General features: G+C 38.1%; 1 protein-coding gene across 1 annotated transcript in view; it reads right to left on the bottom strand.

The window, feature by feature from the left end:
• PREX2 (phosphatidylinositol-3,4,5-trisphosphate dependent Rac exchange factor 2) overlaps positions 1-25,184 on the bottom strand; it is a 176,542-nt gene that overhangs the window by 106,843 nt on the left and 44,515 nt on the right. Inside the window, 10 exon segments of the mRNA XM_042464860.1 lie at positions 1,273-1,373; positions 5,182-5,326; positions 8,232-8,381; positions 11,852-11,955; positions 12,774-12,907; positions 16,746-16,907; positions 18,501-18,602; positions 19,292-19,396; positions 20,224-20,346; positions 20,431-20,502. Of these exon segments, the coding sequence (XP_042320794.1) occupies positions 1,273-1,373; positions 5,182-5,326; positions 8,232-8,381; positions 11,852-11,955; positions 12,774-12,907; positions 16,746-16,907; positions 18,501-18,602; positions 19,292-19,396; positions 20,224-20,346; positions 20,431-20,502 (1,198 nt within the window).

Below are 25,184 nucleotides of genomic sequence, written 5' to 3'. Positions count from 1 at the left end.
GATGGGAGGGGGGTGAATTAATTATTTTAGTTGTGTATATAGTATTTTAATGCATTTTTATGCATTAATTTTTAAACATTGTTTCAAGGGTTTCCCTAGGGAGAGCATGTTTCTATCAAGAAGTTGCCACATTTCAATGTGGTACTGTCAATAACTTAAATTTATCAGCAATGAGCTTCATTTTCTTAATCGACTAACTCCAGGCCCTAGCAAAAGGAGTCATTTACATCTCAGGGATTCAAGACAAAGGGGCTGAACAGACCAGCAAAAAGAGCCGGGACCCCGGTGGCTTGGGGGACATGGTGTAAGTATGATGCATGCCCCCAAGCCGCTATGAGGCCACCATGAAGCCGCCCAAGTAACTACACAGCAGCAGCGTTGCAGCGTTGCAGCGTTTAGATGCCGCACCCTGCCGAAATGCGGAAAAAATCACTGCCACTGTGGCAAAGGAACCTTTTTCCTGGTGCAAAAAGGAGCAGCATTCTGCTGCTTCTTTTTGCACCAGAAAAACACTGGATCAGAGCCGCGGCCCTTATCCGACACTCAAAGGAGCAGCCAGAAACTGCTCCTCAGGACGGTCTGTTTTGCCCCAAAGTGAGGTAAGGCTATAACTTGGTTTTAATCAGCATATTTAATGACACTGAACTCCAAGCACACAATCTCTCCCACCTGCTTCATGTAGATAATTATGCAGCATATAGAACCCTGCAGCACTTTTCAAGTCTCTAGTGCTTATGTGTTCAGGTAATCTAAAAAAATAGTATGATCAATTGTACTGATTACTATTGAGAACTCCACTGGACCACATCACCTGTTGACCAAATCTCTTTCATGATAAACAAGAAGTGGAAGTTAGGTTGAACTGACTGTAGGTAGCTGTTTTCAGCTAAGATTCCCTGTTTTGTGATCCAGCACCATGGACTCTATGGTCTAGCTTATGTTAGCTTAAAATTGATCATCATTACTGGAATCTAGGATGAAGTTATTTTTTAAAACCTAGTGAAGATCAGAAACCAACTGATATCCAGGATCAATTCTAAGGACTGCAACTGGACAGGAATTCACCCTGGACAGGAATTCTGTCACACCACGTAACATGAGAGAACAGAGCATGTACAAAGATGCCATTACTCCATTACTCATGCACTTTCTTCAGCTGCAGCAAATAAAATACAAACAAACCATTAAGATAACACAAGGACATCTTGATATATGCAGACAAATGTGTAACTTTAAAAGTTAAATATTTTTAAATGATTGAGATATATTTACCATGATGGATAATGCCATTTTCTAGCAAAGCCTGACCAAGATGTACACCTTCTTCAGGTCTGTGAATCTCTCCAGTTTCTAACAACCAGGACACAAACTCACTAGTTAGGGGGAAAAACCAACAGAAAAATTACTTTAGTATATTTTAAATCAAATTATCTGAACTTATAACATCCATAAATGCTATAGAGCCTAGATTGTGGTTTGTTTTTGACTTTTTGTTGGTGGTTTGTCGGTTGGTTGATTGGTTTGGGTTTTGATTTTGGTTTTGGTTTTGGTTTTTTGGTTTTTGGCAATACAGTGGTACCTCGGGATACGAAATACCCAGGTTACGAAATTTTCGGGATACGAAAAAATCCCATTGGAAATCATTGTTCCGGGTTACGAATGTTTTTTCGGGTTACGAAGAAAATTTTTGGTGCTTTTCGGCGCTTTTTCGCACGAAACGCGGCTTTTCCCCATTAGCGCCTATGGCAATTCGGCTTACGAAGGCTTTTCGGGTTACGAAAGCGGCCGCGGAACGAATTACTTTCGTAACCCGAGGCACCACTGTACAATGTTTATTCATATCTCTACATGTCTACTCAGAAGCAAGCCCCACTGGGTCTTTTTCTGTTTTCAACTGACCTTTGAGCTGTCCTTCTCACAAGCTCTTATGTGCTGTTCCTCAAGACAGATTATACTAAATGTCCACCAGAAGCATTTTGATTGTATAAAAACAATAGGATATTGTCCACAGAATCCCCAATACATTCCAGCTATTGCTAAAAATATACAGTTCCTGAAAAGTAGCAAGTTTTTACGTTGCAATCCTATGACCTCTTATGTGGAAATAAAATCTCTGGGGAAAATGACCTTATTTTTAAATAGAGATGTACAGAATTGCACATGCCTAGATTTGCACTGTAAAAATATCTTGGGGTGAAAAACAGATAATCATTAGGAAGAAAGCCTCAGGCACTGCAGCCCAAGTGTCCTAGATTAAAAAGGCAGTACCAGAAACAGCCAAAAGAAAAAAAATTAAAATGTGTAAGTCCAAAGCCATGCTGCTGAGAGGCATCCATTTTAACACTCCATGAAAATACCTACAGTTTAAAATAGTGGATTAATTTTCTGTCTTTTGATTTGGGAAAATCAGTATCTGAAATGTTTGAGAGGTGTTTTTTTCTCCCTAGATCTTCTTCAACTCCTTTACTAGAAGAAAAATGTGATGTCCACTCTCTGATTATAACCAATGAGATTTTGTGCTTTCTGAATAATGTTTAATGAATTCTTGTCTCTGAAGAAAAACAGATCTGTTTCCTAATTCCCCTGGTGATTCTGTAATTCTTCAGACGAATCCACCATCAAAACCACCCTCTTTGGTATTGTAATTGTTAGACAGTAGTGTTCCCATTAATTAAGGAAGTTATAATGATATCATGATATGAATTATTATTTTTCTACAATCATGAGAGGATGGAGATAGATGTCTGCCTGCAATATAATTCTCCAGAGTGAAAAGTGTGGTAAGTGCTCTTTTGGGGTGGAGTGAGGGCGGCTTTTTCTGGAGAGCATTTTTATTCTCTCCAGAAAAAAAATTGAGCTTTCTTTAATTGTTTCTACTTGGATCCAATAATTATCTTTGCACCTCCAGATCTAATATCAAACATATCTTGAATCCATGATTTAGACAAACAGAATAACAGTTTTATCCTATATAATCAAGAACCCATTATCAAGTAAACTAATTTACTATTATAGCCCTAGTGTGTATAGCCACAATGGTTAAACAAATAATTGAAATAAAGATATATACAGATATCCCACAGTACATCAACATAATTGAAAAATTAAATAATGTACAGTCTGCCCTTGCCTTACGCGGGGGATCCATTCCAGACCCCCCCCCCCCGTGTGAGGCAAAAAGTGTGTATACTTGAGCCCCATTAAGTATAATGGGGCTCATGCACGCCACTCTTCCAATCTCCCGGCAGCTTCCACGTAAGCTGTAGTACATGATTCAGAAACCACAAAGGCCCATAGGCAGCAGTGGATGCAATTTTGAGATGGAGGTGGGATTGCAATAAGTCATCCTGGGGTTTTTTGTAGGTTTTTTGGGCTATGAGGCCATGTTCTAGAAGAGTTTATTCCTGACATTTTTCGCCAGCAGCTATGACTGCCATCTTCAGATAATGTTGGCATGGAAGAGAGTGGGGTGTATATACTGTTGTCTGAGAGGAGGTGATTTGCATGTTAATCAGTGTATTGTTCTGTTGGCAAGTCCTAGAGGGTGTCCATTTACTTAATGATCCATTGTCTGCTGGGAATCCCCCTCACTCTGAGTGGTTTTCATTTGCATTTACTCAGTCATCCTGAGGGTTCATCAGTAACTGCCCAGCACTGACATCCCTTGAGGCCTGCTTATAAAGTTAATTTCTTGCAAAGAATGAGCTGGTTACCAATGACTTTAAGATAGGAGTTCATGTCTCCAAATATATATTAAGAATGCTATTGAAGTTGAAATCCTTAGAATCTTTTACTTGTTAATAGTCCTCTGATGTGCATTTTTTAAAGTCACAGTACTGAAGGGGCTATACTATGCTTCCAGTAATCCAAAGTAAATCTAAATTAATCTGCATCTCTAAATGCCAAATTGTTGCTAGCCTTGAGATCTCCTAAAAGGAAGGGGGGAGCCTGCCACATACTGCCATGGCAGAAGCCTGTGAGACTTGCAGGAAAGGACACAGTGTTTCTAGAAGCCATATGCAATCCATTTATATTGTATAACCTCCCACCTACTAGCCTAAATGGACTAACACTCTTCTTCTGGAGTGGCACCTGAGACAGTCTGTAAACAGAGCTGAAAAAACCTATTTTGTTATCTTCATGGGTCATAATAACTTCCTCTCTAAAGTTTCCAAAATCACATATTCTGAAGATAGATCCAGTGTGGTGTACTGGTTTGAGCATTGGACTACAATTCTGGAGACCGCCCTCTCACACTGGGTAAACTTGGAGAAGTCACACTCTCTCAGCCTCAGAGGAAGTCCATGGCAAACCCCCCTAACCAAATCTTGCCCATAAACCCCTATGATAGGTTTGCTTTGAAACTATAAGCAAACAACAACACTCACACTTAGAAAGAAGTCAAAATAGATTTATTTTTATGCTGTTCCATCATACTAATATCTTGAATAACTACGAAAAGTATGAGAATCTGCAACACACAATTTATCTATGGAGCCTATCGCACAGGGCTCTAGGAACACAGCTAGCAAGGAACAAAAGGGAGCGGGCAGGGACCAGAACAAGGAAAGGATGCATTTTACTGCACTCTGGAACACTGACAATGCCACCGGAAGTCCCCGTTCTATTCCCCATCTGTCCCCAGAGGGCAATTTTCAAGAACTGTAGAGAACAGTGAAAATCACCACCTCTGGGATGGATGGGGAACGGAACGGAACAGGGACTTCTGGCGGCATCGGCAGCATTCCGCCATGCAGTAGAATGCATCCTTTCCGTTCCCTTCCCACCCTTTTGTTCCATGCCAGCTGCGTTCCTAGAGCCCCGTGCAATAAGCTCCTATGTGACACTCAAAAATCACAAAAAGAAAGAAATAATGCCTGTAAGCAAGACTGAGTGTCAATTCAGAAATTACTTTTTGGTGTGTAAAATAACATGATGATTTCAATATAACATCCTAAATGCACAGAAGAAGGGTTCAACAGCCCTTCAGATATTCTATACTGAAAGACTATAGCATCTGCTGATTTCCAGAAGGATTATTACAATTATTTTTACTAATGTAGGAGCCTAGAATAGCAGTTATCTCTTAGCATTTCTCTCTGATGATTAATTCTTAATTTATTAGAAAGACAAAAAATATGTAAAATAAATTCATAGTAAGGTAAAATCTGAAACACATACCTTCCAAGAAAGCATTTTGGGAAAGTGGTTAATTTTCTTTTTCGGTCTTTGATCAAGTTTCCTTGTCTGCACATCATTTTGTAAAGTTTCTCTCCTTGTTCTGAGATCATCACCCAAGTATCTTGTTCCATACCTAGTTTCATCCCTGGAAAACAAATAAAAATTAAATCATTTTAAAATGTTTCTATGCATACAGCCGCCACTTTTATACTCAGATCAGGGCTGCGGCAACTGCATGCTGCAACCCTGATCTGATCTTTTCAGGGCATGAAAAGGAGCTGCAAAAAGCGGCTCCTTTTTGCACCTTGGAAAGGGTACCATATCCACGTTGCTGCAGCTTGGCAGTGCTCCTTCAGGGCTGCGTCATGCGGATGCAGTGCCAGACATGCGCCGTGATACTGCATGCACACTGCGTCATGCCACCCTGGGGGCAGAGCCAGGGCATGTGGCGTATAGATGCTATGCCCCGACTCCACCCCCTTGCCGGCCTTTCAGGCTAGAAATTTCATCCTACAAATGTGTGTGTGTGTGTGTGTGTGTGTGTGTGTGTGTGTAAAACCATCCCTTTCTCTGAGCATAGTAGTGAAAGGCAAGAACGTATTCTGTCCTAGGAGCACCTAAAAGAAACACTGGCACCCTCCTCTCTATCATGGCACTACTTGTGACCTTTTTGAATACCTGGACTGGAAAATAGTAGTGGTGGCAACTCTTTGACACTTCCACTCAAAAGAGTGCTGAGAAGAATTGGGTTTTGAAGGGTTTGAATAATACATCTGTGTATGTTCGTCAGCTTTTCTGGGTTAAAATCAGGCAAAGTTATCACATTGAAATTAAAGGCTATAAACACTGCTAATGTAGTTGCCATTTCCTTCAGCGTGAGCACAAACAGTTACGCCTGCCAGAATTTTGTAAGTTCTTTGGCATTGTTTGGCATTGCTTCATGCTTTACATCCTTTGTTACAGGCCCGAAGCTTTTGACCGTCACTAATCCATAACATCAAAATCCATAATGTTGGTCCCAAAAACTACCCTCAGTTTATACATGAGGCCAACTTATAGTTGAGTATATACAATAAATTAAAATTTGTAGTGATATGGAAACTAAGCTCCTTGCTTTTGAATATGTCCCTGCAAGGACAGTTGAGACATATGCTTCCAAAAGTACCTGATGAATTTCTTGACTGCTCAAGCAACCTGGAGGACTATATGCTCTTGAGTATTTTGCTAACCTGTTCAGTCTGCCTGATATTCCACCCCGGAGGGGAATTTACTGATGAACATTATTAACAAAAGACATCCATGTTTTAAATAAGATAACTAATAGAAACTTTGGAAACAGTACAATGCATGACAGTATCTACAAGGCTTTTTAAGAGATTTTAAGAGAGCAGCATAAGAGTAAGGATGGCTTTTGCACATAAACCATGCCCCGTTTTTCAAGTAATAGCTTTTAAATCATGAATACTCCACCTCAGAAAATCAGCTGGATTTCCTTTTCAGTTGTGGTTATGCAAACCTTTTCAATTAGTCTGTATACATGAAAGTGAGTGGAATTTTGGTAAATGCTTTCTTTCTAAGTAAACTAAATAATCTAAAGCTGCTTTTTATTCACGGTGAATGGAATGCTGTTTACAGCTACTTTTAGCAAAGGTATTTTAATTTTGCCAACTGTTTTGTTCATGAATCATCTGTTATTCTGCTTGTAATTAAGTCACTGCATCCTGCTTTATAAAGGAGATGTTTACACAGATGTTTCTGAGATGGTTGGGATGAGACAGTAGAAATATATAAGTTGTCAAAATGAAACCACTGGAGAAAAGTTTCAAAAGCTTTTCTTCTAAAAACTGGTGTGATAAATCATCTTACTCTTACTTCTCTCTTGTCTTCCTGGATTTACTTTTTCAGGGTGTCTTGGGGCCTATCTACATAACTGCTTCTTTGTGTCTCAAAAGCTCAGTATTTACACAAACCTTACAGGAGATCCAAAACATAGCCCCATGCACATCATTTTTGTAGTGGTTTGGGCATTGGACTATGACTCTGGAGAACAGGGTTCAAATCCTCGCTCGGCCTCAGAAGAAGGCAAACACAACCCCTTCCTAACAAATCTTGCCAAGAAAACCCTGTGGTAAGTTACTTAGAGTCACCATAGGACAGAAATGATGCGAAGGCACACAACAACAACAACAACAACAACAACAATTATTTTGCAACAGAATCTTTTTTGAATTATGCCTATCTTTGGAATTTGCTACCTCCTCTCCCCCCTCCCACTTTTTCAACAGCTACACATTGGGTTCATATTTTCCTTGAGATATCAGTTGTGACTCTACTATCTTTTGGTTAGTTGCTACCATCTCACATCCCACAGGTATATAGGTTACCTTAGGATTTTTTGTCCTAATATGCCTCACTTTACACTATTTTCATTTTCCATTTTAAACAACCTCCTTTTGTTCTCAGCATCATCAATAATTCATCACACTGCCCTTATATGAATCTGTGATGCAATCACGTATTAACATTTATTTATAATACTCTTTTCACCAAAGTACAGAACATCAGACATATTTAATCAAGAATAAAACAGCACTATTATATACTAAATATATATTGGGAATACTACGTATAGGTCTGATCTCTGCACTATAAAAAGAATACTGTGTAGATGTAAAGATGCAGAGTAAAGAAATCCAGCATGATGCATGACTTTGTATGTTGGACTAAGAAAACCAGGGTTCAAATCCCTGCTCAGCCATAGAAATCTACTGGGTGACCACAGGAAAATCACACACTCTCAGCCTTAGAGGGAGGCAATGTCAAACCTCCTCAATAAATCTGGCCAAGGAAACCTCATTATAGGTTTGTCTTGTCACTCAAATAAGAAAATAATGTGAGTAATAGCAAGTAAGAAATAAGAGGACAAAAACCAGTTGGGATTCCTACATGGCTCAGTTTGCAGAAAGCAAGGGACAAGAGGACACAGAAAATCTTCTTCTGGATGACATACTGCCTAGCAAAATTCAACCATGTGATCTTTACATTCTCACCTTTTCTTCTTTCTCGTTCTTTTAGAATAGCTTCTAGCCATTCCTGTTTTTCTTCAGGGGTTTTAGCCATACAAACAAACCATTTGTTCTTTGCTGTGTTGTGTATCTTCCAACCATTGAGAACAATGTGGCCACTACTGTGGTAGTCAGCTGGGAAAGGATAACAGAAAGTAAATATTTTAAAATTTATACAAATATTGGATCAATCAAAAGGGTGAGAGATTTGGCCTTTTAAAAAAGATGCAGTGCCTTTCTAAAGTATTTACTCCCCTACATTTCACTTTCCCACATTTTTGTTACATTACAACCTGGAACTGAAGTGGATTTAATTGGTCCTCTTACAGCTTCAAGCACACAAGATATTCAGCAAGCTACAAAGTAACTTCTATTGAGGCACAAAAGTTAAATAAACAAAATCAAACTGGCACTTGTTTGTTGCACAAGTATTCGCTGCCTAAGTATAAGTATCCACAGATTCAGGTCAATACTTGGTAGAAGAACTTGTGACAGCACTTAGAAGTGTCATCTTTTGGGGCAAGTTGCTATCAGTTTTGTGCATCTGTGTCAAACACAGTTTGCCCATTCTTCTTGGAGAAATGTTCCAGCCAGTCAGGTTTTATGGTGTGTCTTAATTAGCACCTACTACAAATCTTGCCACAGATTCTAAACCTAATTTATGCCTGGGTTTTGAGTAGGCCACTCTAAGAAATTCAGGATCTTGTTTTTAAGCCACTCCAGAGTTACTTGGCTGTGTGTTTAGGGTCACTATACTGCTGGGAGGTGAGCCTTTATCCCTTGTGTACTAAAAAGATCTTGCTCTAGAACTACCCTGGATTTGGCTCCATCCATCTTGTTCTATATTCTTGGCATTATTTTATCAGAATATTTTTATCTTCTTACTGTTTCACTACATGTGGAAGTATATACTTGTCCCTTCACACCCTCTCCAACAGCATGGATCAGATGTTTTTAAAATCCTGCTAATGATGAGAAGAATTAAGTATCATCTTTGTGTTGATCTAATGGTAGTTTTATTTTATATATTCAGAAACTGAGTTGAATTATTTTCTGATCTATATTTTCCCATATTGTTTTAGGTCTTTCAGTAGAGTCTATGGTATGAGCAAGTAGCAGTTTGTAGTTCAAAGGTGTGATTGTATTCATTTATTTTTGGTTTGGGGTTGGTTTGGGTTTCTCCTTACAAGTAAGATCTCAAATGTATTAAGAGGGTGTATGAGCTGTTCCTTAACTTCTGTATATGAAAACATGAAAGGTAACTGGAGGTATTTCCAGGCAGTTGTAGGTTATAGGTTTGGATTTCTCTCACAGTTGAGATCCAGATCTTTCTTTTTGTCCTATAAATATGTATTGTCATCTGAACAGAACAGAAATTTGAATTCTGTATTTTGCCTGATATTACAGAATAGTGACAACAACAGAATGGGAATTAAGGGGTAAGTAGTTTTGCTACGTATCCCCCCCCCCCCCCCCCCGGGTAAGTAATGTAGGCAAGAAGAAATGATTTGTAATACATTTAATTACTATGTTATTATATATTGTAATTAAAAGGGTAGAACTTCCATATTAACTCTGACTACTCCATTTTTCTATATTTAAGTTTGAATGCTTTGTAGTTTATCTAATACCTTCCTTCACTTCATTTTCCCAGTATATTTATCTATCATATTTGTATACTTTAAGTAGTTTCTGATCCCACTTTAAGATAAGCAAAAGAAATATAAGCAAAGAAATAATGTTCTCCTATCTAACTTTTAAAAATCTGCATTCATAATAAATGCTAGCATTACATAGATCTGCCTCCTTCCATGTCTGCTCATGGATCACAGCTAATTGGAAAAACAGCTGGGAATCTTACCAAAGGTTTCATTCCTGGTTTTGACTAGAAGCCCAGGACCAAGGCTGTTAGCAACTCAAGTATAAACAGTTGAATTCACAGAGCTGGAGGAGACTGAATGACTATGTAAGCCAGGAATAGGTATTGGGGGGGGGGGTATGTTCAGCTCCCAAACTCATTGTTGGCCTTCCTCTACTGCTCCCACTGCTCAGATTTGCTGCTATAGGTTATGTCAACTGGTGCAAAGAATAAGATGTAATCGCAACAAAATATTTTTAAAGGGACGTATTTAAATAGATGGCCTAATTGATGATATACCAATTGAACTGCTATAGTGCTCATAGACAGAATCAACACTAGTGCTAACTAAAATATTTCAACAGATATGGAAAACAAAATTATGGTCAACAGATTGGAAGAGATCTATATATATCCCAATCCACAAAAAAGGAGACACAACAGAATGCAGTAATTACATGCAAGCAAAATTATGCTCAAAATTCTGCAGCACAGGCTTCAACCATACAAGGAGAAAAAAAATCCCAGAAGTACAAGCAGGTTTAAGAAAAGGAAGAGGCACTAGGAACCACATTCCATAGATATGATGGTGAACAGAGCACACAAGGGAATTCCAAAAATTTACCATGTTCTTTATAAACTCAATCACCATGTGCTATAGCTATAGACTACAGGTAAGCATTTGACTATATAGATAATGAAAAGCTATGGATAAGGGTATGGGATTGCCACTACATCTGATAGTCTTGACGAGAAATCTGTATTCAGGAAAAGAGTCTATTGTCAGAACAGAATTTGGAGAAATAAATTGGTTCCCAACTGGCAAAGGGATTAGGCAAAGATTCATTCTCTCACCATATTTGTTCAACTTATATACAGAAAACATCATAAGAATAGCATGGTTAGAGTCCAAAGAAGGAGGAGTGAAGATAGGAGGAAGGAACATTGGCTATCTAAGATATGCAGGTGACACCATATTATTAGTGGAAACATCACAAACTTGAAACAATTAGTACAGAAGGTTAAAGATGTAAGTGCAAAGGGAGGCCTAATGCTGAATATAAGAGAAAGCAAAAATAATGATCATGGAAGAAATACACAAATTCAGCTTAACAAGGAATGAATTGAAATAGTAAAAGAGTTCCTGAACTAGGGTCAAACATCGATCAGAATGGAGACTGAGGCCAAGAGATAAGACAACTAGGAATGGGAAGGGCGGTTATGAAAGAACTATGTAAGAGCCTAAAGAGTAAAGACATATAACCAAACATGAAAGTCAAAATTGTCCAAGCCATAGTATTCCCCATCACCATGTACAGCTGTGAGAGCTAGACAGTGAAGAAAGCAGAAAGAAAGAAAATCAACTCATTTGAGATGTGATGCTCAAGAAGAGTGTTGATACCATGGAGAGCAAAAAGACAAATAAATAGGTCCTTAAACAGATCAAACCAGAACTGTTCCTAGAAGCAGAGATGACTATATTGGGGCTATCATACTTTGACCATGCCATGAGAAGGCATGATCCACTCAAAAAGCTGCTTGGAAAGGTGAAGGGTAGTACAAAAAGAGAACGGCCACACACCAGATGGTTAATTAAATCCAGGAAGTCAAGAGCATGAATCTACAGAATTTACTTAGAGCAGTGGAGGATCGGAGGGCTTGGAGATGTCTCATCCACAGGGTTGCCATGGGTCGAGCCACCTCAAGGGCAGCTAACAACAACAACAACTGGCGCAGACACACATACCTGTACCATCATCTACATTCTCCACTTCCATCACCTCTGTGTTTATTCTGCCCCTGAAAAGATACCGATGAGCTTCAGAAGATGTTTTGCTGTTCTTCAGTCGTCTGAGGTGAGGGAAGAAAGTACAAGAGCATTGTTCAAACATTCAGATGATTAAATCCCAAATCATCTAATTGTACTACACAAGCTACATATTTTACTTTAACAACGTTTACTGTCAAAACTTCCTATGTGCTGCACTAGATCTGGGGTGGATCCAGATTTAGGCACATAAAATTGCTACCTTTTTCCATGCTAACTCTCTCAAAATACCAATCCCTTACAGAAAGCCCAATCCCCCAAACAAATACCACAGAGAGCTAGGAGATCCTGTTTGTATTGGACAGACTGCACAGGACAAAAAGGACCCTCCAAATCAAACAATAGTGACGTCTATGACAGAGATGGGCAATTATGAATGGCTAGGGGGGTACACTGGTTCTCTTGCAGACATTGAAGGGCTGTACTCCCCTGCTGCACCCACTTCCACTTTTTTAAAAAAAGGATTTTCTACCCAAATGTGCTCCTAGGTGCATAGGGAGCATCTTCCAAAGTGGGCTGCTGCCACAATCCTGAGCTGTCCACCACCAGAGCTAGATTTAATCAGATCCTTTTTTATCAGTCCAAAGAACTGAATCATGATGCCAGAGCAGCCTCTGGCTGCTTTGGGGGCATGCCTCATCTAAACATCATGCCTGCAAAGCAGCCAGAAGCCACCTCGTCTGTCCCATGCACAGTTCCTTATATTTCAAAAATGAATTGCATATGTTAGCATTATATTCGTTAAGTGAAAGCATCAGAAATATTTTTAACATTAAAATATACACAGAATTAAAACTATAACATCAATCTGAAAAGTTTTAACCAATAAAATGTATCTTACCTATGCTTTCTCTTGCAATAGACCAAAAGATTGTCAAAGAGAAAAAAAACACGCTCCTGTATATTTCCTGCTGAAATTTTCAGCAAAACTCCACACATGAGCATTTCTGTGCATGTGTCTGTGATGTTAGATCCCTGACCAAGAAACATAAAAAGAATAATTGATTAGATCCCAGAAGGCTAATAAATACTGGTGCACACACACAAATAAACAAACATGCAAGGAGTTCACAAACATTGTGCAATTTTAGTTAATTAAGAATAGAAAGATGCATTTTATTGTGGGTGCTGAAAAAAATCCTTGTCCAAAATTCTTTTTCAGTAATACCTACCACCATCAGAACTTTATTGTGTATTAGTACATTTTTTTCTAAATTAAATGACTGATTATGGTTTGTCGAGATCTCTGTGTACTACCTGAGCATGCAATTACCTTTTTCTTCAAGTTTCCGTCTCAGTACGGGATCCAGTGGAACAGGTATGGACATCTGCAAGTTTTTCCTCCTTTCCTCCCATCCCCCAAAATAGTCTGAAAATTTGTAAGTCACTTTCTTCAGAAGCTTCTGGGGTATTTGCCTTTGTAAACTTTGGGGGCTATAAAAGAGCTCTAAGAGCAATAAGATCATCTAGAGAGGTCTTTCTGTTCACCACCACCCCAGGATTGTTTGGTGGGAACAAGGAGGAAGATTTCTCAGTGGCTGCTCCCAGACATTGGGACTTGGTCCCTAGTGAGGCTAGGATAGCCCTATCCTTGCTCTCCTTCCAATGACATGTCAAAGCATTTCAACACATCAGGCTTTTGCAAACTAATTAGGGTTGGAAAGCAGCAAAGCGGCAAAGCCAGAAGCAGTGCCAGGGGAGAGTGAAGGGCGCTTGCCTGGGGCTAAAGTGATGCAGATAGTATTGTGTGATATTTATTTAGCCTTCTCTGTTGTGATTGTTGCTCTTGTGTGCCTCCAAGTCATTTCCAACTTATGTCAACCTCATCCTGGGGTTTTCTTGGCAAGATTTCTTCAGAGGGGGCATGCCCTTGTCATCCTCTGAGGCTGAGAGAGTGTGACTTGACCAAGGTCATCCAGTGGGTTTGCATGGCTCAGCCAGGATTCGAACCCTGGTCTCAGAGAATGCTCCAATGCTCAGAATGCTCCAAGGCTTCCTTGCATGTGCTGTTGCTGTTCTCTCTCTTTTTCTGTCCCCAATGAATTTTAGTTGTGAATTTGGGTCTTGGAGTTGTGCTGATAGGTATGACAAAATGTCCTCCATTTACATTGTGTCTTACATTTTTCCTACACTTTGAGAGGCTACGGGGGGGGGGGGGGTGCCAAAATATTTCTCGCCTAGGGTGGCCTAACACCTAGAGCCAGCCCTTAAAGAGCCACACAAATATCCTTTGAAACATCTACTTTAGACCTATGAATTTAGCATTCCAGTGTTCATTTTTTTAAAAAGATAATTGATTCTTTAAATGTTATAGTCTTTGAAATAATATCTGTTCTCTCAAAAAATGTTAATCATAACCAACAAAAGCTTAGTTTTGTGATACTTGTATGTAGGAATGCAAGTCATGCTTTGATCCTCCATCAGATTCTAAATTTAGTCCTTTTCTTAGCTAAACAATGTGCTAAGCATTTTCTTCTGACAGAAAATCTCTAACAAGTATGTTTCTCTGTTCTTAAGCATTCTAACAAACCAGATGTTTAGTTAATTAAAGCAGCCCTTAGATTATAGAACAATTTATTGCAGAGAAGATTCATAAAACTTGACTGGCTCTTGCACAAGCCATTTAAGTTCATGAAATTTGGAGATGAAAAATATTATGGTTTTTCAATTATACATTTTTATTTTTTATTTCTTTGAGTTTAGTTTTATTTCTATATGTATATGTATTATTCCTCATTTGTCTCCTTTTTCAATCTTCTCTTTCCCTTTTCATTTTTCTTTCTGAATGTTTATGGTTTTGGTTGTGAATTAGATAATTTGTGTGAAAAAAATTGGGGTTTTTTAAAAGTCTAACCAAAACACAGCTTCAAACCTGATTACTAACACATATTTGAATGTGATGTGCCCTTCTCAAAAAAAGCATCATAACCTGGCAACATATTCCAAACAGAAGCCAGTTTATTTCAGGTCAGCCTATTTGCTCATCCAAGCCAGTTCGTTTACTCTGACAGCTGATAGTTCTCTATGATCACAGAAGTCTTTCTCATCATCTGACTCTTTTTACCTGGAGAAGCCAGATGACATCTGCTTTGAATACAGAAGGTTCAAAGTCCAGTCTATGGCAACTCCAGGTAAAAAGATATCATACAAAGAAAGAACTGGATGGAACTTCAAGAGCATCTAGTCCAAACTATTGCCAAGCAAGTATATACTGCACAGCTAAAGCACTTCCAAAAGAAAACCTCCCCAAATCTAGGATTATGATATTGGGACACAGTAGGCATAGTATTTCAAGTAACGACTAGATTTGAAATACATAATATACATACTTGAAATTATGACATAAGGATTTTATCCAATTCCAACTGGAAGCAAAAACAAATAAAACACAATTTCAGAGCAAAACAGCTGCCAGGTACTATATTTTCATGGCTCAGCACATAAATAATATAAATCGTTCCTTTCCCTTCCACTTCTTCCACTTTGTTCTTGGCTAGATGCTGTGTTTCTACTACCTTTCCCTAAATCCCCTTTTATATTCAAACCCATTTCCTATCTGCACTAAGGACCTTAATTCTAAATCACTTATTATTATCTTCATTTTTCCTATTTTATTCATGTTTCTGTGCTATTACAGTAACAGATTGAATGGCAAAGAAGAGTGCTCAGAAGGATAAAAAGGTAAAAAAGGCAAAACTTGTGATTTGTACTTGAGTGAATGTGTATTTTTGACCAAATATATAACTTTAGTTGAATTTCATGTTATTGCACTTCAATCAAATTTCTGTGATTTGGATGAAAGCACTAAAATTACTTTCATACAGAATCCTAGAGTTCAGTATTAGGACACAGTTTCTGTTAAACTGTCTGGCTCATAGTTTTTAATTACACCACCATATTCTAGAAAAGAGGTGGGGAAAGCACAGGTTCCAGGGCTATTTTTGTGGGCTCCAGGAGATTGTTTAAAAATTTATTTATTTATTGCTCCAGAAGTGCCCAAACACACTCATTTTTATCATATCTGTGGGTCCCCTGGGCCAGTTTAGGCACAACAGAAGCCTGTTTTGAAACCCAAAACATGGTGAAATGTCCCCTTGCCCCTAGTGACACCTCAGGGTTTTTTTTGGTTTTGTTTTTGTTTTTTTTGTGGGGAACAGGTGTGGCCCTCCCAGGTCTCCTAGATTGGATTAATCCCCCATAGCCTTCCACAGCTTCCCACCCCTGTTCTAGAGTCATACACAGGCAACTATTTGTCTGTTGAAGATCTCAATCAGAGGAGCCTCAATGAAATCCTGTATCCCCCACCACCTGCTTTTCATCCAGTGTTATCCAAATCATACCCATTAGCATATCAGATAAGGAGCATGCATGAGGTAAGGATAAAGGATAAATGACATTATCCATAGATTTCAAGCACCGTTTTCATTTTAAGTCTTCCACTGACAGACAAAGAATATGGAATTGAGAACTATGAGTAATTATAGTGGAGAGGAGGCTAGGCAGAAATCTATTCCCTAGGCATCTGTTTCGCCACAACATCTGTCTCCATTCATCTGTGGTAGGAAGGAATCTCACCTTATTTCTACCTTCAGATTTTCCCACTGGAAAATATAAGTCATGTTGGGCTGACCAAGTTCAAACACAGTATAATTTTTACCAGCAGAAAAAAGGACAAAGCACTTTATTCTAATTGTGAGTTATGGATTGTTCTCAATATGTCACATTATGTACTGGGATGAATAAAAAATTGTACCATGTGCAGACTTTTAAATGCCTCCCACATTTGATAAAATGACAAAATTTTTGACATTACCTCCCATCCCTCAATGTGAGACTGCCATTCTTCTAAAACCTCTAATTTTTCCATCTGTCTCTTGGCCTCATTTATGTTGGAGCAAACAGCTTTCATAGTTTGGAGAGCTTCCATTAAGGGAAAGTAGTCACTGTGCTTTTTGGGAGTGCGCTTTAGCAACTCCTGTTTTTAAAAAAAGGAAAAAAGGAAAAAGGAAAAAAAAATCAATTCCTGCACTTTCAAAGTAATTAAAATCAATTCCTGCAATTTCACTGTTAATTATAGGAGATTTAGGCTTCAATTCCATCCATACTTAATTGGAAATAAGTGTCATTGAATTAAATGGAACTTACTCCTAAATAAGCACACACATACAATGAGGACATCAAATGAATCATCATACTAAAAATATAGTTAACTGTCAGTATCTTCTTTCATTAAATGTGCAGTTCACTTTTGGGGGGTTTGCCTGTTTCCCTGCTGCTATAACCTATTTTGTTCTGTCTCTTCAATGTTTTTAAAACAGCAGCATTCATAGAAGAGAAAAATGATGGGAGAGAAACAGGATGCTCTCATCATTGTCACGTGATTGAGAAAAGATGATCACAAGACATCCTGCAAAGTCACTGTTGTCCCCTTCTTCTCCCATCAGTGAAGTGGCATGATCCCATAATTTTATTGATGGGAAACTACTGTCAATAAAAAGTTACAAGACCATTCCACTTCACTGATGGGAGAAGGATGGGATGAGAGCAATGTCATGGGATGTTGTGTGAGAATCTTCGCTCAATCATGTAAAAATGATGGGAGCATTCAGCTTCTTTCCCATCACTTTTCTCTATCTGATAATCTCAATAGTACAAAAGTCACACATTCTTCAATGTCCTTTAAGAGTCTTTATTATTAACCTTTATAAATGTCTGCAAATCTGCCACAGCTTGAATGGATCTCCTGCTTGAGTGGGATGGAGTGACAGACCATGTGACAGATATTAAATGTGCAGCAACATGATACTAACATTTTGCTTGTTTAAATTGTTTTAATGGTTTAACTATTTTAACTGTTATTGTGTTTTATTATTATGTAATGATGGGAGGTTGTAAGGGGATAGTATAATGTGACTATTGCTTGTATTTTGTATTTTTATTCTATGTTGTAATCTCGCCTCGATCCGCAGAGAGAGGTGAAAAATATAAATAAATTGTATTATTATTATCATCATCATCATTATTATGTTTTCAACCATCAACCACCACCCTTGTTTGCACCCTAGCACATACACTAATAAATCTCTGGCCTATTCTAGTTTGTTCATTCAGCAGTCTGGTGATTTTAATCCCCTTCTTCTCCCACAAGGGCTCCACAAAGGTACAGACTGGTCTTATCTGTTAAGGATTCACACAGAATTATACAATGGAAGGAATGGAACCTAACCTTTGGGAGGCAACATGGCATCCAACATATGATTTGCTCAAAGAGAACAGTAGAAGTCCCACAAACCAAGTAGGAAGACTATCTTTCACAAATCACCTTCACAAGATCTTCTTGAATAGTTTTCCTCTAGGGATTTCATATGAACAGCATAAATTATACCAAGGCTGCCTGCATGCTAGGCTTCCCCTCTTCTTTCTATGCACAATTCGTAAATCTTTTTTTTTTTATTTACTAATCTCTTTTGTTTCAGGGAAGATATTTTCATTAATGAGTGTCAAACACATTTTGGCTAAGAGTATGTTTTCAGTGCAAAATATTTTAAATAGCTAAAAAAATGCATACCTTCAAAAGAAGTGGATACTTGCATATTCGCTGGATTGGTGTTACTAAGTAACCTTCTAATGGTACATCAGTATTCTTACGTCCTCCTAGCAGCATACAGTTCTATAAAGGAATTTAAAACTTAATTGCTTTGGAATTGAATTCACTCATTGCTATCTCAACACATCACTGTGAGATTCTACTTGGCTGGTCAAATTTCAAGTGGCCAGATGAGCATTGCAATCAGTTTTATTTATACCAATCACTGAAGACAATTCAGCAAATTTATCTGGTAAAAGGTCTGTGTTCTAATACTTTTAAAAGTGATACTGGTTTTGTTTAACCAGGGATATTAAAACTATATACATTAATTTCATGCATTTGTAACAGAATTCTAGTAAGACTAATAGTCCAAAACACACTGCAGAAATCATCCAGTTTGAAGTCGCTTTAACTGCCCTGGCTCAATGCTAGGGAATTCTGAGAAAATGAGAGAAAAAGCCAACTAAAAGGGTGGTGAGCCTGTGGCCTTCCAGGTTTTGTATGACTAGTTTCTCACTATGCATTGTCATGGTTTGCTGGTTCTAATGGAAGTTAAAACCTTCCTGGAGGTGTATGGTTGCCTACAGTGGGAAGTGGGATCCTGGCCGAAATGGACTTGTTGTCTGATCCATCAGGGCTGCTCTTAAGGGTAGCATGTCTTTAAAATGAACACTTACAAAAAGAGGCATATTATCAAACTACATTCCATCAGAAACTTATATTGCAATCATATATGTATCACTGAGAAGTATGAATTAATATTAGCTTACCAGTAGAAAAGTCCGTACTGTTCTTATTTTGTTGAGTTCAAGCAAAAGTTTTTGTGCCTTCTCATGATTACTGCAATATTCATCATAGATACGAAATCTGTCTTTCTAGTGGGGGGGGGAGATTTTTTTTTATATTAACAACATTGTCCCCAGGTTGGTTGATTTATCTTAATTTTAAGAATTAATAACATCGCTTAAATAAATATGTAAATAGAGTAAAGTACTTTAACCTTCAAAAAGATATGAAAGAAGATGAAACAAGAAAATGAAAAAAATATTTGAATTAACTACAATACCAAAAACCAACAGACTAATGCAGGAGGAACAAAAAGTAAGTGCCATTTTTATTTTAGTTGTCATTTTTTTTCGAATTTTTAAAATTTTAGCTCCCTAGATAATAAAATAAAGAGCAGATTTTGCTCCCTTTAAATATTAAATTCAGCCTCTTTCATTGTACCTGTTTCAAACACAATGTAGTGCAAACTGCATTCTATTCTGAATTACAACTTGTGTATGTGCCAAACAAGACAGCACACAAACACTTCTCATTTCTAAAATAATTGCATTGTAATGTACAATAAACATCCTTTCCTCCTGGTTAAACAAAAGATGAAAACTATTCAGAGCAAGTGAAAAAGAATTCAATACAGCTAGCTAATTCCAGTACAGTTTACTAAAGAGTACTTTAATGAAAAATCACAATGAACTGCACATTCTACAAAATGGACAATAAAATGGTAAAACTTTCCTTTCAGTGCTGAATTTAGCTTCCAAGTGTCCTAAAAAGACCTTTTATTATGCAAGTCTGTTTTTGTGCTCACAGTGGAGTGTACATGAACTACCATGCAGCAGTTATTTTTTTCTTTAAAAAGCAGCACAACAGAAAAGATGATCAATTAAATATGAAGCTTATGTTACCAAAGTTGACATACAAAATGAAGAAAACAGTTTCCCACTTCATGTTGAGCATTAGGTTCAGGATACAGACACTCCTCAATACTAGATAGAAAATTCTTGTGCACTTCAAGAATATCTTCAATATTTGAGAACAATATCTGTAAGTAAAAAAAAAAATAGATAGCATAAATATATAGAAACAAACAACAATAAAAATGCAGCCAGAATAAGTAAGAACTAACCTTAACTGTTTCCTCTGTAATGTTTTTATCAATTTTGGAAGTAGCCCATTGCATTATTCTGTGAAGGAATGCCTAGGAGAAAAAGAAATTTTAAGAATGCTAACTGAATAACTGTATAACAAATCAATCAATCAATCAATATTATTGAATTAGTAAGGTATCACTTGAACTATTGTAAGCAATGTGTGATGTGACATACACAAAGTGAACTGATTCTCAGAGAAATGTCTGTGTTAGTCTGTTTCACAAAAAGAAATGAAATGGTCTAGACTATCAGATTTGTTTTAGCACAAACTTTTGTGAATTAGAACACACCTCCTTGGATACATGACAAGGTACAACAATAAAGCCTCAGCTATATAGGCTCAGCCACATAGCTGTAAGGATGAGACCAAAATGTATTCCCCATATTTCACTATATTTCCTTACATTCCATGACATGTAAAATTATATTGTATAATATATTATAAGAGAGACAGAATAAGCAAAGCAACATTAGCAGGAAGACAAATTTGAGAAAGCATGTAGAAGCCTTACTATTAAAGAAGCAACTTGTCTTTTTTGGGAAGTGATTGGAACAATGATGGAAATATTCACTAGTTTCTCAACTCAAATCATTTTCGATTATGTGGCCTGAACATCGTTTTGTTTCCTGTGAGGTTTGCTCTTCATTTCAGCATCTAATTCTAGAATAGATTTCACAAACACATGCATGCACGCACACACACACACACAATTAGATTATGACGCATGCTGATGCCGCGCGCCACTCCAGACACTGCAAAGAATCATGGTGCACCTCTGGTGTTGCATCCAGATGACGCAGTGCTGAAGGGGCACCATATAGCCATGCTGCCACAGCTATGGCACCCTTTTGGGGGAGCAAAAAGAAGCTGCTTTTTGTGGCTCCTTTTTGCACCCACGGAAGCCTGGATCAGGGCCATAACATGAGGTTGCTGTGTCCCTGATCCAGCTGAAGAAGGGGCGGCTCAAGGTCGCTCCTTCAGGGATGTTTGCACAGCCCCTAAATCTAAAATACATAGACACTTTGCTTTGCAAAAGGTGTATCCAAATTTCTTAAATAACTGATGCTCCCTTCACTTATTGGAAGGCCCAACTGAAAATATTACAGTTGTTCCTAATAGCTCTAAACACTTTACTATAATATATTTATATTTTCTTAATATCTTCTGCCTGTTCCTTGTTACTTTTAATTATGAAAGCCAATTTAAGATATTATAGTAAATTACTCTATTCAATTAACTGTCCAATTTTAATGCCATTTGTTTTCTTCATAAATAAATATTTATTTTATGCCCCATTTCCTGATTAAAGAGTTATTACTGGCAATATAGGATATCATAATGGGAAAACATTTCCCTGGTTTATTAGGACATACAGATGGTATTGGCCAGGTTTGCATAAATATGAAGTCAGAACTCAATAGCTGTTATCCAATCACCTCCACTTGGTGTCTTATTGCAAACAGGAGCACTGAAGTAAGCAGAAACTTGTGTGCTTATGTGCCTTCAAGTGACCTCTCAACAAATGGCAACTACATGAACTTCATAGGGTTTTCATAGGCAAGGAATACTGAGATGTGGGTTTTCCAGTTCTTTCCTCTGAAATGTAACCTACAGTACCTGGTTTTTGTTGACAGGCTCCCATTCAAGTACTAACCAGGGCTTACCTTCCAAGATCAGATGGAACCTGCTGGGTTTAAGGTATCTGGGCACCTGAAGCAGAAACTTACCTGGGTGAAAACTCTTAATGTCTGGTCCAAACCAGATTTCCAGTTTGTTTGTTTTTCTGTACATTTTGAAGCAGAGACCCTTATTGTCTTTATAGCACTGCCCTCCTGGAGAGACCAAAAATGGAGGCAGTTGTATATATAAAATTCTAGTAATTTTGGGTCCTTGAGTAAATTGGGTCTGTGTTCTCCCTGCAAGCTAAGATGACTAAACTGAGACTGTTGTACTTTGGACATATTATGGGAAGACATAATTCACTAGAAAAGACGATGCTTGAAAAAGTAGAAGGCAGTAGGATATGAGGAAACTACTGGGGAAAGAATTAATAGCAATACCAAAATTGTATTGTCCGGAAATCAAAATGTAATGTAAAATCTCCATCTAATGTTGCAAATGGAGAACATTACAGATTGATAGACCTGAACAGATTCAATCAAGGAAGCCATGAAGGAGCCACATACAGACAATGAGGCTGCATGCACCAGTGACCCACTCATTAAAAGTGAGACAAAATTCTCAGCAATTCCATCTTAGGTATTTGTGTTTACACAGAACAAAATGTGGATTAGAAGTGTAAATTTCATAATCAGAAATGCAAAAATATCAGTTTTAGATTTATTGCACTATTGCCTAACATCGTTTTAACTGAAATGGCATACCAGTAAAGATTAAAATGTGATATGCTAGTAGACATTCCTTTTCAACATTCATATTGCATCTGTTACAAAAAACCCTACAAGCTCATTAAAAATGTGAAATTATTAGATCTTTTTCCTTCTGAAAATGAACAAATCAATGCTGAATATTATAATGGAATGCTGTAGATTGAAGCATGCAAAATAGGCACAGAATACTGTGAAAAGAACAGAAACAATAGGCATTTCACCTCTTTGTACATTTTATGTTTATCAACAATTCAAAATACACTTTTTCCTTTACATTTTCTCTTTTTAGCCCTCACATGACTTGAGAAATGTAGCATAGTACGGTTTTTAAATCAGTTTCAAAACTAGTGACACTGTTGACATGACATGAACTTTTGGTAACCAAATTGAGAAGTATATACATGGACACATTATATACAAAAATGTATATGTGTTCCTTAAAGCATTTTGATATCACAGTTGCATTACTAATCCATGAAGCAGCATAAATATTTGTATAGCATTTCATCATGTGCAGAAAGTTTGAAGGGTGTTCAAAACATTTCATAGAATCATAGAGTTGGAAGAGACCGCACAGGCCATTCAGACCAACCCCCTGCCATGCAGGAAATCTAAATCAAAGCATTCCGACAGATGGCCATCCAGCCTCTGTTTAAAGACCTCCAGGGAGGGAGACTCCACTACACTCTGAGAGAGTGTATTCCACTGTCAGACAGCCCTTACTGTCAGGAAGTTCTTCCTAATGTTGAGGTGGAATCTATTTTCCTGGAGCTTGCATCCATTGCTCCGGGTCCTGTTCTCTGGAGCAGCAGAAAACAAGCTAGCTTCCTCCTCAATATGACATCGCTTCAAGTATTTAAGCAGTGCTATCATATCACCTCTTAACCTTCTCTTCTCCAGGCTAAGTCATTCCTCATAGGGCATGGTTTCCAGACCCTTCACCATTTTGGTCTCCTTCCTTTGGACATGCTCCAGTTTCTCAACATCCTTTTTAAATTGTGGTGCCCAGAACTGGACACAATATTCCAGGTGGGGCCTGACCAAAGCAGAATAGAGTGGTACTATTATTTCCCTTGATCTAGACACTATACTTCTATTGATGTAGCCTAAATTTACATTGGCCTTGTTAGCTGCCACATCGCACTGTTGACACATGTTCAATCTATGGTTTACTTGGATTCCCAGATCCCTTTCACACACAGTCTCATTCAGCCAGGTGTCCCCCATCCTATATCTGTTCATTTCATTTTTTCGCCCTAAGTGTTTTACCTTACATTTCTCCCTGTTGAATTTCATTTCGTTAGCTTCCGCCCAGCTTTCTAATCTGTTCAGGTCATTTTGAATTTTGGTCCTGTCCTCTGGGGTATTAGCTATTCCTCCTAATTTGGTGTCATCTGCAAATTGGATAAGTATGCCTCCAATTCTTTCATCCAAGTCATTGATAAAGATGTTGAATAGCACTGGGCCCAGGACAGAGCCCTGTGGGACCCCACTGGTCACTTCTCTCCAGGATGAAAAGGAGCCACTGTTGAGCACCCTTTGGGTTCGGCCAGTCAACCAATTACAGATCCATGTAACAGTTACCTTGTCTAGACCACATTTTACAAGTTTGTTTGCAAGAATGTCATGGGAAACCTTGTCAAAGGCCTTACTGAAATCAAGATATACTATATCCACAGCATTCCCTTCATCTACCAAGGTGATAATTTTATCAAAGAAAGAGATAAGATTTGTCTGGCATGACTTGTTTCTCTGAAACCCATGTTGACTTTTTGTGATTATGGCATTGCCTTCTAGATGTTCACAGACTCTCTGTTTAATGATCTGCTCTAGAATCTTTCCTGGTATTGATGTCAGACTGACTGGACGATAATTGTTGGGATCCTCTTTTTTCCCTTTTTGAAGATGGGGACAACGTTTGCCCTCCGCCAGTCTGCTGGGACTTCTCCTGTTCTCCAGGAGTTCTCAAAGATTATTGCCAATGGCTCCGATATTACATTTGCCAGTTCTTTTATTACTCTTGGATGTAGTTCATCTGGTCCTGGAGACTTATATTCATTTAGATTAACCAGGTATTCCTGTACTATCTCTTTATTTATTCTGTACTGAAATTCCCCTATTATGTCCTCTGCTCCATTTTCCTCAGGTTGAGCACCCTTTGCCTTTTCTGAGAAGACTGAAGCAAAGAAGGTGTTGAGTAATTCTGCCTTTTCTCTGTCCTCTGTAAGCATTTTGCCGTCTTCTCCACGCAGTGACCCTACCGTTTCCTTCTTCTTCCTTTTTCTACAGACATATCCAAAAAAGACCTTTCTGTTGTTCTTAACCTCTTTAGCAAGCC

Source organism: Sceloporus undulatus, chromosome 4 (assembly GCF_019175285.1).
Source record: "Sceloporus undulatus isolate JIND9_A2432 ecotype Alabama chromosome 4, SceUnd_v1.1, whole genome shotgun sequence".
In the NCBI taxonomy this organism is placed as follows: domain Eukaryota; kingdom Metazoa; phylum Chordata; class Lepidosauria; order Squamata; family Phrynosomatidae; genus Sceloporus; species Sceloporus undulatus.
This window is presented reverse-complemented; position numbering and strand designations above follow the sequence as displayed.